The 12,174-nt window shown below is 38.6% G+C and overlaps 1 protein-coding gene across 2 annotated transcripts in view; it reads right to left on the bottom strand.

Moving 5' to 3' along the window:
• Nucleotides 1-8,758: 8,758 nt before the first annotated feature.
• Nucleotides 8,759-12,174, bottom strand: part of OPRK1 (opioid receptor kappa 1) — a 22,300-nt gene continuing 18,884 nt past the window's right edge. Inside the window, exon 4 of one of the 2 annotated variants that reach the window (XM_009289347.2) lies at nucleotides 8,759-10,337. In XM_009289347.2, coding sequence (XP_009287622.1) covers nucleotides 9,805-10,337 — 533 coding nt within the window. In that variant the 3' untranslated portion in view covers nucleotides 8,759-9,804. The remainder of the gene's footprint in view (nucleotides 10,338-12,174) is intronic. The other variant, XM_019474618.1, reaches the window with a different exon arrangement.

The following is a 12,174-nucleotide window of genomic DNA, read 5'->3' as shown; positions in this document are numbered from 1 at the left end:
GACTTACGCTTTATAGTAGCTTTCTAAAACTGTGAGATCATGGTTCTGTGCCTTCCCATTACCAAATTCCCAGAAAGACTTACTTCAACAGACAGGTGAGCAGGTAATTGTGTTGCAATGAATGAAGAAAAACCCACAACCAAATATTTATAACATATTTAGCACTAGGAAGAAAATTATATTTGAAGTCACAGAGAGGAATCCATAAAAACTTAAGACCTTTTAACCTTCACGCTTTGTGAAATCTGAATTTACCTGCAGTCTTCATTTCTAAGCCATACAAAGATTAAATCCATGTTTAATTCTGAAGTCTTGTGGAGTATTTCCATTCTGAGGAGAAACAGATGATAAAGTCAGCTGTTTCTCTGGTGTAACCCGTGTAAAACAGACATAGTTTTTCATCAGGAAAAAAACAAAGAGATCTTGTACACCCACACATAGGTACGTACATGCTCACACACCCTATTTCTCATGTCTCTTAGCTTTTATACTCTTTTCCTAAGCATCTGCTGTCACTGTCAATACAGTTTTCTCATACCGTGTACCCACTACCCCACTACCAAGTTTTCACACCATTAAATCACTAACAAACACTAACACCTCCAGGAGGTTACAGGTTTTGGTGCAACTTTGCTGTGGAGTACGAAGCAGCAGATATTTCCGATATTCCTTTTAGCAGGGAAGTAGCAATCTAGATCCCTACAGCCATCAGTCCACCCCAGGACTTGGTTACTTATGAAGGAGATGGGTATCTCCCTTCTGAAACTCCCTAATCCCATTTGAGGTGTTGCATTTGGTAAAAACAGCTTTGGGAGCTGGATGAGAGAGCTTGTATTTGCTGCCAAGTTAAAATCAGCATTGGAGGGAAAGCACACGGAACAGGCTGGTTACTTCCATGATTACCTTCCGTAAGCGGTGTAACCTAAAGCTGAGCAATCCTTGCACACAGCTTGTGACAGGTAAGTGGGCACAGGCCAGGACTTACCCAAGGCAGCAGCCAAAGTATCTGCCGAAGCCAGTGGTCTCCCAGAGCAGCAGCGCTGCTCGCAGCAGCAGACTGAGCTCTTGCGGTCAGCCATTTTCCTCCAGCAAGCAGCTCTCGGTGCTTGCATGCCACCTTTCTTGCGTTAGCCAAACAGTTGGATGATTTCTGGACGTCAAAACGCTTTTCAGTTAAGTGATCAAAATTTGCAGTCGGAGAACACTAATACCTTGCACGTCAGTGCTTTATGCAACAGCCACTCCCAAGCCGCACGCAGTCCATCAGGCAGCTACTCAGATGTCTGAAAAGGCAGGTAAAGCTTGTTGTTTTCTGGACAGTTACAAAAGAACATTGCTACCACAGCTAATCATTTATGAAGAAAGATACCATTATGCCTCTGAATTACCAAAACTGCTGCATATTGGCTCAGAATTTTACACTTCCCTTCAGGAGAGGAGAAAATTTGCTTCCTTGCTAGCAAAGCAAGGAAATTCAGAACTCAAATGTTAACGTGAGCAGAAGACTCTGAAACTGGTGCTAAATCTTAGCTTTTTAATTATCAGTTGCCTCGCAGTCCTGATCTACCCCAAGGACATGCTCAAAGCCATCAAATTGCCATTTAGGAGGCATAGGGGGCAAGGTCCCCAGAATTTCTAATTAGGGCTGAAAATGTGATAAATCATACAGACAAAAAAATCTTGATCTTCTACCTCCTTGATGTAGTCATTTCTAACTACATGCTTTCTGAGAAAGTTTCAGCCTTAGCATTTTACTTGCAATCACAATAAAAAAGCTTCACCTCTTGAGATACTTTCATCAAATATGTTATCAAGTAATGCTGAGCAACATGCCCTGCTGTTTGCATGTGGTACGAATGCAGCAGGAGGGAGGAAACTGTTTATTTTCCCAGTTACATTATAATCAGTCACATGAGTAATTTGTAACAAATATTTGTATTGATTTTGAAGACGTGGACAAAACGTGTGCCTTTTGAAAACAGGATTATTTTGTCAATTATCCCCATGTCACACATGCAAAGCACTGTTGCAGACACTGAAGGGGAAAACATGGTTTTCACCTCTTTTCTTTTTCACAATTAGATCATTTCACAAATAATAGAGCATTGGCATTATGGTGACAAGGTTTTTAAAAGTTGTATATAGATCAAAATGTAACACAGAATACAAACATTTAAGGAAAATATTATTAGCTGTTAAAATTAGCTGGTTGGTCAAACATCGCTGTGTTTCTTTATTCCCCAGAATCTACTTTATGAAAATGTCCATCTTTCTTTTTTTAGCTTCCTAAAATAACACTTCTTTTCTATCCAGCAGATACAGAATGCCTTGGCATATACACCAAAGAACATCATCAGCTGTTCCTTTCCTGACCAATAGCTCTCATTTTAGATTCCATTTTAAAATTGTAGTTTCTCAGTCCTAACAAAAAGCTGCTTCTTATAACTAGTTTCCCTTCCCGTCAGACACTTCAGTTCAGCCTAAAATTCCTGGGTATCCTTCCCAGAGCAACATCTACCAAAATGCCCTGCTGCGCTGAGCAGGGGCTTGGAACAAAGCTGGACACCAACTTCCCTTGTGTTAATACCTGTTATGTGTCCTAAATACCTGGAATTTGTGTTATACTCCTGGCAAGGTTAGTGTTGATTTAATGCCTGAAACAGTGGTTGAAAACTTGAAGGTTTTCATCCTCCTAACTTTCTGATTCAACTACATAAATAATTCTTTTGGACAATGACTGAGCCATGGCCTTTAATTTCATGTGCTAGCGATACATGCTATATGTATAAAAGTACTTTTATTTATGAGTTTTCAGCCTGTTTTCAGTTTCAAAAGCTGTATCTTTATTCTTCTGCTATGGTGACAGATCAACTTTATCCCCTCCCAATGTCTATTTTCATCTGTGTGTAGTGTGGCCCACCCAGCTCCCTTCCTTAGTAACCTGAACTTAGCCAATGGAAACCCAAGGTGAAAAATTCGCATAGTGCAAAGTCGCATCTTGAGCATTTATTGGTCTCACTGAGCTGTGACACTGCTGCAGTAAGCTCTGCTTTTTGGGCAGCATTATACAACCACTGCTGCCCCATTTTTATACGCAGACAGGCAGGGTACTATCTACTCAGGGAGGTCTTCTCCTCCCCACGTTCCCCCATGTTCTTCTGCTGGTGGCTGCTATCACACACGTGGCAGCTGGGTCCTGTTCCTGAGGGGTAGAGGTAATGCAAAGATTATATTTAACAAGCAAATTCCCTGTTCTGTGAGAAATTCTGAAACTTTCCGTTTGGTTCTGAATCAAGACAAGAAGTCAAACTTCCAGGATTTTTCAAGAAACAAAACAAGCCAAAATACTTTGATTCAGCCAGTTGAAACATCTCCTTTCAGTCTATCACTCTGGCAATTAATAGATGTACTCACTATATTGTACTACACACCTGCAAGGTACAGTTAAAAATGAAGCACTTTGATATCATCCAGGCAAAATGTATTTCTTTATTTGACAGATTAGGTAAGTTATCACAAACTCAATCAGTTTTGCTGAATCCATATTTTTCTGAAGAAAATTCCCCAGTGGAAAAAAATGACCAGATTTACAAGGGTTATGTTTGATTAAGAATTGATAAGCAATTAAAAAAATAATCCCAGCACAATCACCCCGACTGTCTTCTTTGTAAGGGCTACATTCATTTACCAGCACCAAGAGAAACACTGGCTCAAATCAGTGAGAGTTTTCCCTTTGTCTTTCACAGGGCAAAATTTTCCCTTTAAATTTTCCTCCAAATTTCTCGGCATGTTGAGATATTGCTCATTCACTAAGCTTGGAGTTTCTCAGCATTTGAGCATCATTTCTCTGTCATCTGCTGGTCTCATCATTTCATACATTTCAAACAGATTTTTATTTGTGCTGTGCCATCCCGTTACCACACAGCCTTCACCTTAGAGCTCTGTCTTTTAGGCAGCATCACAAGTATTTAAAGCCGGAACAAAATTCTAGCAATTAAAAAATATCACATTTCTGTGAGGAGGTGGGACAGGGGAAACAAGGGTATTCTCACTGATGGTCATTTCTGTGTCCATTGAGCCTTTTATTAGCGTGCATAATGAGTAACCAAACCTTATCAGAAAGCAACACTGGTCAGCCTTCAAACCAGCACTTTGAAATCAATAGTCCAGAATAATTTGTTCTTTCTTGACAATGTCCACATGTATCTTTTGGGAAGAGGGAGGAGGGGAGGAAGAAAAGAAAAAAAAAATTCTGCAATCTTTCACAAAAAGAGTATAGAAAGGAAAGATTAACTGTATCTTACTTTCTCTTTTTTTTTTTTTTTTTTTTTTGAGCAATCTTCAACAATCTGTGAGGTAAATCAGCTTTGCTCCACTTCCTTCTTTTCCTTCTATTGTTTCACCAGTTCATAATCCTTCAAAAATATCTTGCTACTATTCCTATCATGCGGTCAAGGCTGCTTAAGAGGAAGCCAATTTCTACCAACACATCGAGCTGAAAGCTAATATGTGTAGAAGTTTTCTAGCTGATTACAACAGCTGCAAGCAGAAAAAATGGCATTTCAACATTTTAATATGAAGTCTGACTATCAAACATGTTTTAACAAGCAAGTGTATCGTTTCAGTAATGGTCTCTTTACATTGACCATACCTTGACAGAACTAAGGAGGTCTGAATTTTTAGGGAAGGTTCTGTTTACTGAGAGATGGCTGCTTTTAATGGACATGCTCTTTGAACCTGAAAAGCAGTTTTGGACGTTGGGCAACACCTCAGGGGCTGCTTCTTCATCTGTGGTAAAATAGCATCACTTCATTGACATCTGCATTTTTTAAGTCTAAGATTCTTTTAAAAAAATTAATGATACCTGTCTTTCCTTGAATTCATTACCAGAGCCTATCTTTAAAATAAAGTGCTGTATGGATGTGTGGAGGAGATGTTTAAAGGCATAAGTGAGATAAGACATCTGAGGCCTACTAGAAACTGTATACACTGTTGCATGCGTCTTTTGGAAAGTAGTTTCTTTGCCCCTTGGGACATAAATTCCTCTTGAATGTCACGGCTGAAAAGTTGAGAGTGATACTCTGGCCTGAAAAATATTAGCTGAGCCTCATTGCTTTAGCTAGGCAAAATATGGAATTTAAATGAAAACATCTGTTTGAAAAAATTCTTTATCCATCTTTAGACTTCCTCGTAACAAATTATTATTACTGAGTATAAGGAGGATAACTAATTGTGATGTTTGTGTGACATCATTTTTCCTGCAGGACACTTAAGAGTCATATATTTTCCCTGAAACACCTTAACTATCACATACTTGTCTTAGTTCTGTGACAGTGTGCAACGCAGATCACAAGTTTTTCTCTTAGCTGGAAACAACACAAAATCTGATTGTTGTCACAGTATGTGAAACTTGCTCTTTTGGTCCCATCTGGTATCAGCACAGAAAAACACGGAAAGGAACGTATTTTATGCCACTCTAAAGATTCCTTCTGTGTCCAGTTGTTCAATATAAGACCATATGAGTGGCAGCTTAAGTTAGCTACTTTGCCAGATGCTAAATCAAAAATGTTTAAGTCCAATCCAAAACAAGATAGTATCTCTCACCATTAATCACATCAAACTAGGTGAAACTACCTGAAAACTTAGCTCTTCCTATTCACAAACAGTAGCAGAATATCTCTTATTTTTTGCATTTGAGTAATGAGGCATAATCTTCCTTTAATATTTTATTTATCCATGTAGCTAGAAAACATAATGCTGAATATTTCTTTCCTCTTCAGTTTAATGCATTCTGAATGTACTAGCAGTGAGGCACTGAACAGTCTTCCACATGCACACGCATGTGCACATGCACAGGAAGAAAAGTTATTTCTCATGCACACAAACAACCTCACATTTTCAGCACCATAGGTGAGATGTTCTGCTTTTGCATTACAGTAATTGTATTTTCCTTCCGTTTCTAGGCTCTCTCTGTCATGGAAATTAGTTATGTAAATTGTCTCTCTTTCAGTGCTTATTTGCTTTCATTAGGTTAGGAGGAAATCATGACTGTCGTTAAATAAAAAAAAAATCTGGTATAATGTCTTCGACAATAAGGAACAATGAACTACAGAACTGTAGCTGAAGGCAAAAGGAACACCTTGTGGCCACATTGGTTTTTAGCGGATAATGTCAAACCTAGGCAATAGTTTTCTTATTTGAACAAAGACACTTTCAATGTGTAGAAGATATTTAGCATTAAGGAAAGTGAAGGACATTTGACACATATGGATTTCACTGCAGTTTTTCCCCAACTTTAAAAAAGAGAAAAACAAAACCACTATTATTCCTTGTGGTGCAATCTGATACACAAACATGTGTAGACTGAGTTAAATCCCCAGGAATAGAGAGATTTGAATAAGGTTTCTAGTTATTTTTTACATCTAATTTTTCTTTTGTAATCTGCATTAAAAATTACACAAAATTAACTATAGGGGTTGTCTATGGGCAGCTGTAGAGTATTTAAATATTAAGGATAGTTAAACTTAGAGTAGAGAGAGAGGTGAGACTGAAACAGCCCTCCACTCTCTAGTTAATCTGGTACCTCTACACTGCAAAAGTCTGAGATGTCAGAGAAGGTATTTGATCTGCAAGGTTCAGTAACTCCGTGGTAATGCTCTTTTGCTCTGCTCTCCAAAGCAGAGACAAAAGCACTGAACCAGAACACCTGGTATGTTTTCAATACAAAAGATTTCTAAATGAAAAGAGGCAGGGAACACAGAAGGTGACACCCTAATATCCACACTAGTTGATTGGAAATTAACCCCACAAGCAGGTCAAATCCATGCACCATACTTTTGCAATACCAAATTTTTGGAACCTCCCAAAAGGAAAAGAGATGAGACTGGCTGCAGCAAGTACGGCTGATTCGCAGGCTGCCTGCACGTGTCTGCCCCATGTTGCCTTCCTCCAGGACCCATGGAACAGCACAGCTTGTCCCTGCTGCCCCATCCCCTACCCAGCACTATAACGTCTGGGCCAGGCAGCTCTCACCCCTTCCTCCACCTCTTGCTGCCTCCCGGAGATAGGTGGCTATACAAGAGCGAAGGCAAGTCATTTGTCTGGAGTTACATAGAAAGTGAGGTGCTTTACAAGGCTTAAATACAGGTTTCCAAAGTCACGATGCATGTTCCTGTGAGAATAATTGGTTTTGCCTGTTAGTCATTCCAGTCTGGGGACTGCTGAACAAACAATGGGAATTTAATCATCTGGAAGCAGATTCTGTGAGTGAAAACATAATATTATTTTTTAATAGACTTTCTCAGCTATATAAAAAATCTTGGCCAACTTTCCTCTGTTGTTCAGTTAAGTGTGCTAAGCTGCCTAATTTGTCAAGAAAACCTCCAAGACTCCTTTCTGCGGCATCCAGACTAATTTGGCTGTTAATGTTCCATGAAAGAAATAAATCTTTAGAATACATTCTTATATCACTTTTCAAGCCTAATATTTCCATACCACAGACAAATTGCTAGGATCTCATATTTTTCTCCCACTATGATAGGGAAGATGGTCTCCTCACTATAAAAGTAATCACACACACACAAAAAAAATTATTATTATAAAGCTCCTTTTTAGAAATTAAGAACATTGATTTTTCATTACAATGCGGAGCACTGCACATAAGGTATAGAGTAATAACTCTATTGAAACACAGATATACATACGCATATGGTAAATCATGAACAAGAACACAGGTTATTTGGAATGAAAAGAATTCATTAGGGCCTAGTTCTTTCACAGTTCATTTGCTCCTAACTTGATAAGTACCTTGGATTGTCAGTTTTTACCTTAAACATTCTCTTTTTGTGACCATTTAAAGGTCAGAACTTTAGAAAGGTGTATGCACATAAAAAAAAAGAGAGGGACAGAGTAGGAAGTAAGACTCACTCAATCAGTGGTGTGAGCATCATCCATTTCCCCAGGTAAATCAAGTATCCGGAGGTCAGCTATTCACTCATCATGTGGAAACAATCAGAAAGTGCTAGATTTGTCCAGAAAGGATTATCTTGAATATTTTCATTAACAAAGAGAATTGCATCAGAGCAGCTAGTTCTCAAGTACCAGACTCCATGGCCTGAATCTCACAGCTCTGCTCCACGTGGCAGCGCCACGGAAAGGCTGTGAACACCTCTGACTGTTCAGGATTGCTTTGGTACTGCAAGATGAATGTAGGAACGCTGCATTTACCAACCCGATATCAAAAATATTTGACATACATGACTGAACACTAAAGGACGTGGAAGTTATGCAGAGGCCTGAATCTCTACAGCGTTTCCACAGGAACTGTACTGCCAGCTACAAGAGCAAATCTCATGATTTATACTGGTGTGCATAGGACCAAACCAGACTGTTTCTGAGAAAATTTGCCATGCAATGAAGGCACCCACCTTATTCATGATTTTGTATAAAGAACGGAGTTACCAGGAAGGTGTCTGGTAAGCAGATCTATTCCCAGTGAAGATAATGAGAACATTCCTCCAAACTTCAGCAGTAGCAGAAGTGGGGGTAGTAATATATAACAATTGGGAAGATAAAAGACTACAGACTGAAAGTTAGGCTCAGTTTTACCACAAACTTACCTTCAGCAAGCCAGTAACTTGTGTAGCTGTGCCTTGGCATCTCCATCTTCACAGGAAAACAAAGAAATTTACTGAATTCATAGGACTGTATCAAAGAAAATATATCATCATCAGTAAGACGGGAACTTTTCCAATCAAGTGCCATTAAAGCATCCAGTATATTTAATCTTCATTTCCTTCGTATCAATCCAGTTAATCCACGTGCTAATTCACTAGTTTCTAATTTGTCAAATATTTATTTTAGTCTGCTTACAAATTGTCCAGGAAAACAAGTACAGCACTATTTTTAAGTATGTCCGTTTATCCCCTTTACTGAAAATGGAATGTGATTATTTCCCCCCATGTAATGAATGTGGCACAGTTTTTATCAGTTTTGTAACACGTGAAGTACTTGAAGATTTCTAACCTCTTGTTCAAAATACACTCTGAAAATGCATATTATATGATTCACAATCAATAAATACACAATCACCTTGGAAAATCACACATAGAAAACATCACACAGGTGATTAAACACGTGCTAAAAATATACTAACAATTCTCCTTAAATCCCAATATTTTTAAATGCCAAAATGCTTTACCATACACAGACACAATGAAATCACTTCGGTGTGTAGGCAGATCATGCTTAAATTGGATTTCCACAGCACAGACAAATGTCACAGATATATTAGTCGAGGACAATATTGATTACAGCTCTTGCATTGTTCTGCAGAACCCTAAACAACACTCTTTGCTGTAAAAGAATATGACAAATCAAGTTGTTAAACTACACAATTCAGAAGCAATCACTGTTGGGGCAAAAGTTCCTGGCATAACTCAGCGTTATGACCAAATGTTGCTTAACAGAACCTTACGTATTGTAAAGAGAAAAGCCAGAACTTCCCTTATCCAGAATCAGCTAGTTCAACACTACGTCCTGTCTCCCCAAAAGTGTGATTAGTACCTGCTCAAGTACAGCAAACATGGTGCCAACACCTGACCGTCAGCCAGGTCCTTTTCATTTGAGCTTTCTTGTTTGCCGATAATAAACTTGCTTTAGTTCAGACTACTAGGATTTCTGAAATATTCCAGAAATGTCTGTCTGGGTGAGACTAGTTCAAACTGCAGTGGTGATCTGTGTCAGTCCTAGGTCGTTGGACTCTTCTCTCTCTTGAGGACAGTAAGATGACATCTCCACGACTAGTCATGCAGGTTTGTTTGTTCCATCTGCTTCCCTCGTATAAGCTGGGTCTTGCACAGTGTTTCTGACTCTGCTGGTGCTCTGCCTGTCCATCCTCATCTTAAAGGGGAAGCAGAAGTCCTTGAAACATCTCTTGAAGTTTTCATCCAAAAAAGCATAAAGGATTGGATTGAGGCTGCTGTTGGTGTAACCCAAAGCAATACAGAAGTAATAGCTGGATATAGCAGCAGTACTGTGGGACACATCCCCTAACGCTTCAACCAGCACAAAAATGTGAATAGGAGTCCAACAGATAATAAAAACTGCCACAACCACAAGAACCAACCTGGTGATGCGGCGCAGGTTTCGATCTTTTTCTCGAGACCCCGAGAGAAGCCGTACGCTTTTAAGGCGCAGGATCATCAGAGTATAGCAAACAATTATAATGAGAACTGGAATAACAAATGCAAAGACAAAGACACAGATTTTCATGAAGATGTCCCACCACACGTAATCTCTGTCTGGAAATTGCAAGGAGCATTCCGTGCTAGCAGTATCTAGGAATGAAAGAGCCAAGAAGAAGAAAATTGCTTTATTATTAGATATTCTAAACAATGTAATTATCATAGCATAAGCTAGGAAAAGTTATTATCACATAACATGATACTAATAAATGGAGTTATCATTAAATCGCTCCAAGGAAAGCTTTCAATTACCATTGAAACTGGTTTTATGCAGCTGTCTCTAGAAATTACTTAGAGAGATAGGAGCTTTTTAAAATGCATAACATTGTATAAAATTTGTTTCCCAAGTGAGGATCTAAAAATGCAGAGCACAAAAATAAAAATTTGTAAAGATGTTTCCATTTGAATCTTACTGAGATTTAAAGCAAGAATGAGTACCATGTTCAATGGAGTAGAAATCTCATCATTATTATCAAACTACATATGTTTTTGTCTGTGGGAGGAGACAGATTTTTGGTATCATGAATGGTGGGAGCCGAATGAGGTTTTGATCGTAGGAAGATTTTGTCAATATATGACAATTGTGTAATAATCTTTTCCCACGTGCCTTCCTCAGTGCAAATGGAATACACGTAAGTGCTTGCATTCAGAAAAACTTATTTCCTGGCAACAGCTCCTTTTCAGTTAAATAGAAGCAAATAAAATATGTGTGTGCGCGGAGTCAAATGGAAGCTGCTTTTTTTTCAGATCATGTCATTGAAAATTCAGCCTGTGCAGAGACTGCAGGGTCTGGGCCACCGACACCAGCCCACTCCCTTTCTGATTGCCCATGCCAGGATTCAGAGTCACAGGCTGTCACTTGATTTTATGTCCCAGAAATATTCCATCTGACAGGAGGCTGCTAAGGAATGAAATATTTGAGGTTTCATTTGCTGACCTCATTGGAGCCTTCTAGCGTATAAACCATATGGAAAACCAAGAAACAAGATAAATGGCAAGGCAAGAGAAGGGGTAAATTTACAACTACTATGAGCAGTTAAACTCTACTGAAGACAAGTCAAGGTAACACAGGGATTTTTCACTCTGAATTGTAGCTTAGATTTTATCCTCTTGAGCACCGCATTATTCTTTGGATTTTTTTCATTTTCCCTACTGAATTTGTCATTCCTCTACAAATTATTATGTATTGGCTTTTATTGAATCAGATCTAAGGGTGGAATGATTCAAAATACTCTTGCACATCACTTTTTCATATCTGTCTCCAGCAGAACTAGTCAGAAAAATTCCATCAAGCCATATTTCCCTGTTATTGAAATGCTCCACAAATCAAGAGGATATTGCAGAGAATTTGTTTGGAAAAACAACTGGGGGGGAAGTTATCATTATGGTATCATATAGACATTTCTGCGGTTAGATATCAGAAAGCTGTTACTGGGTGATATTGAATACTAAAACATTCAAATAAAAAAGTTGAAATAAAAGCAAAATATTTTGAGGTTTTATTTTAAATAATATAACAACTAATGGATGATTCTGAAAGCTGAAAAGTGAAAAGACATATCTTTCAAGCCTGATGGAGGATGCTAAGCTGACAGCACAAGTATGACTTAACAGGGTCTTGACACTCAGTCAACTTTTCTAAATCCTTTGTGATCTAAGATTTCGTTAAGTGTAGTTGTTTTTACTTAATTTTATTCTAGAAATATCAACAATTGTCTTCAAAGAAGTTTCCACATAGATTATTACTGTTATTTGTAGTAGATCATGACCTAGCAGCAGCAATAAAATTAGGATGCGGTTATAATATCTAGACCAGTAAAGCTGCATCCAGATGTGCAGTTCTGGATAAAAGTGAGGTGTGATCAGGGATGACTGCTCCAGACCTCATCCAGCTACTCACTGAAACCCCTCCCAGAGGGAAACCGCCTCT

The sequence above is a fragment of the Aptenodytes forsteri genome, unplaced genomic scaffold (assembly GCF_000699145.1).
Source record: "Aptenodytes forsteri isolate BGI_AS27 unplaced genomic scaffold, ASM69914v1 Scaffold139, whole genome shotgun sequence".
Lineage (NCBI taxonomy): Eukaryota > Metazoa > Chordata > Aves > Sphenisciformes > Spheniscidae > Aptenodytes > Aptenodytes forsteri.
Note: the sequence above shows the minus strand (reverse complement) of the source record. Positions and strands in the feature narration are given on the sequence as shown.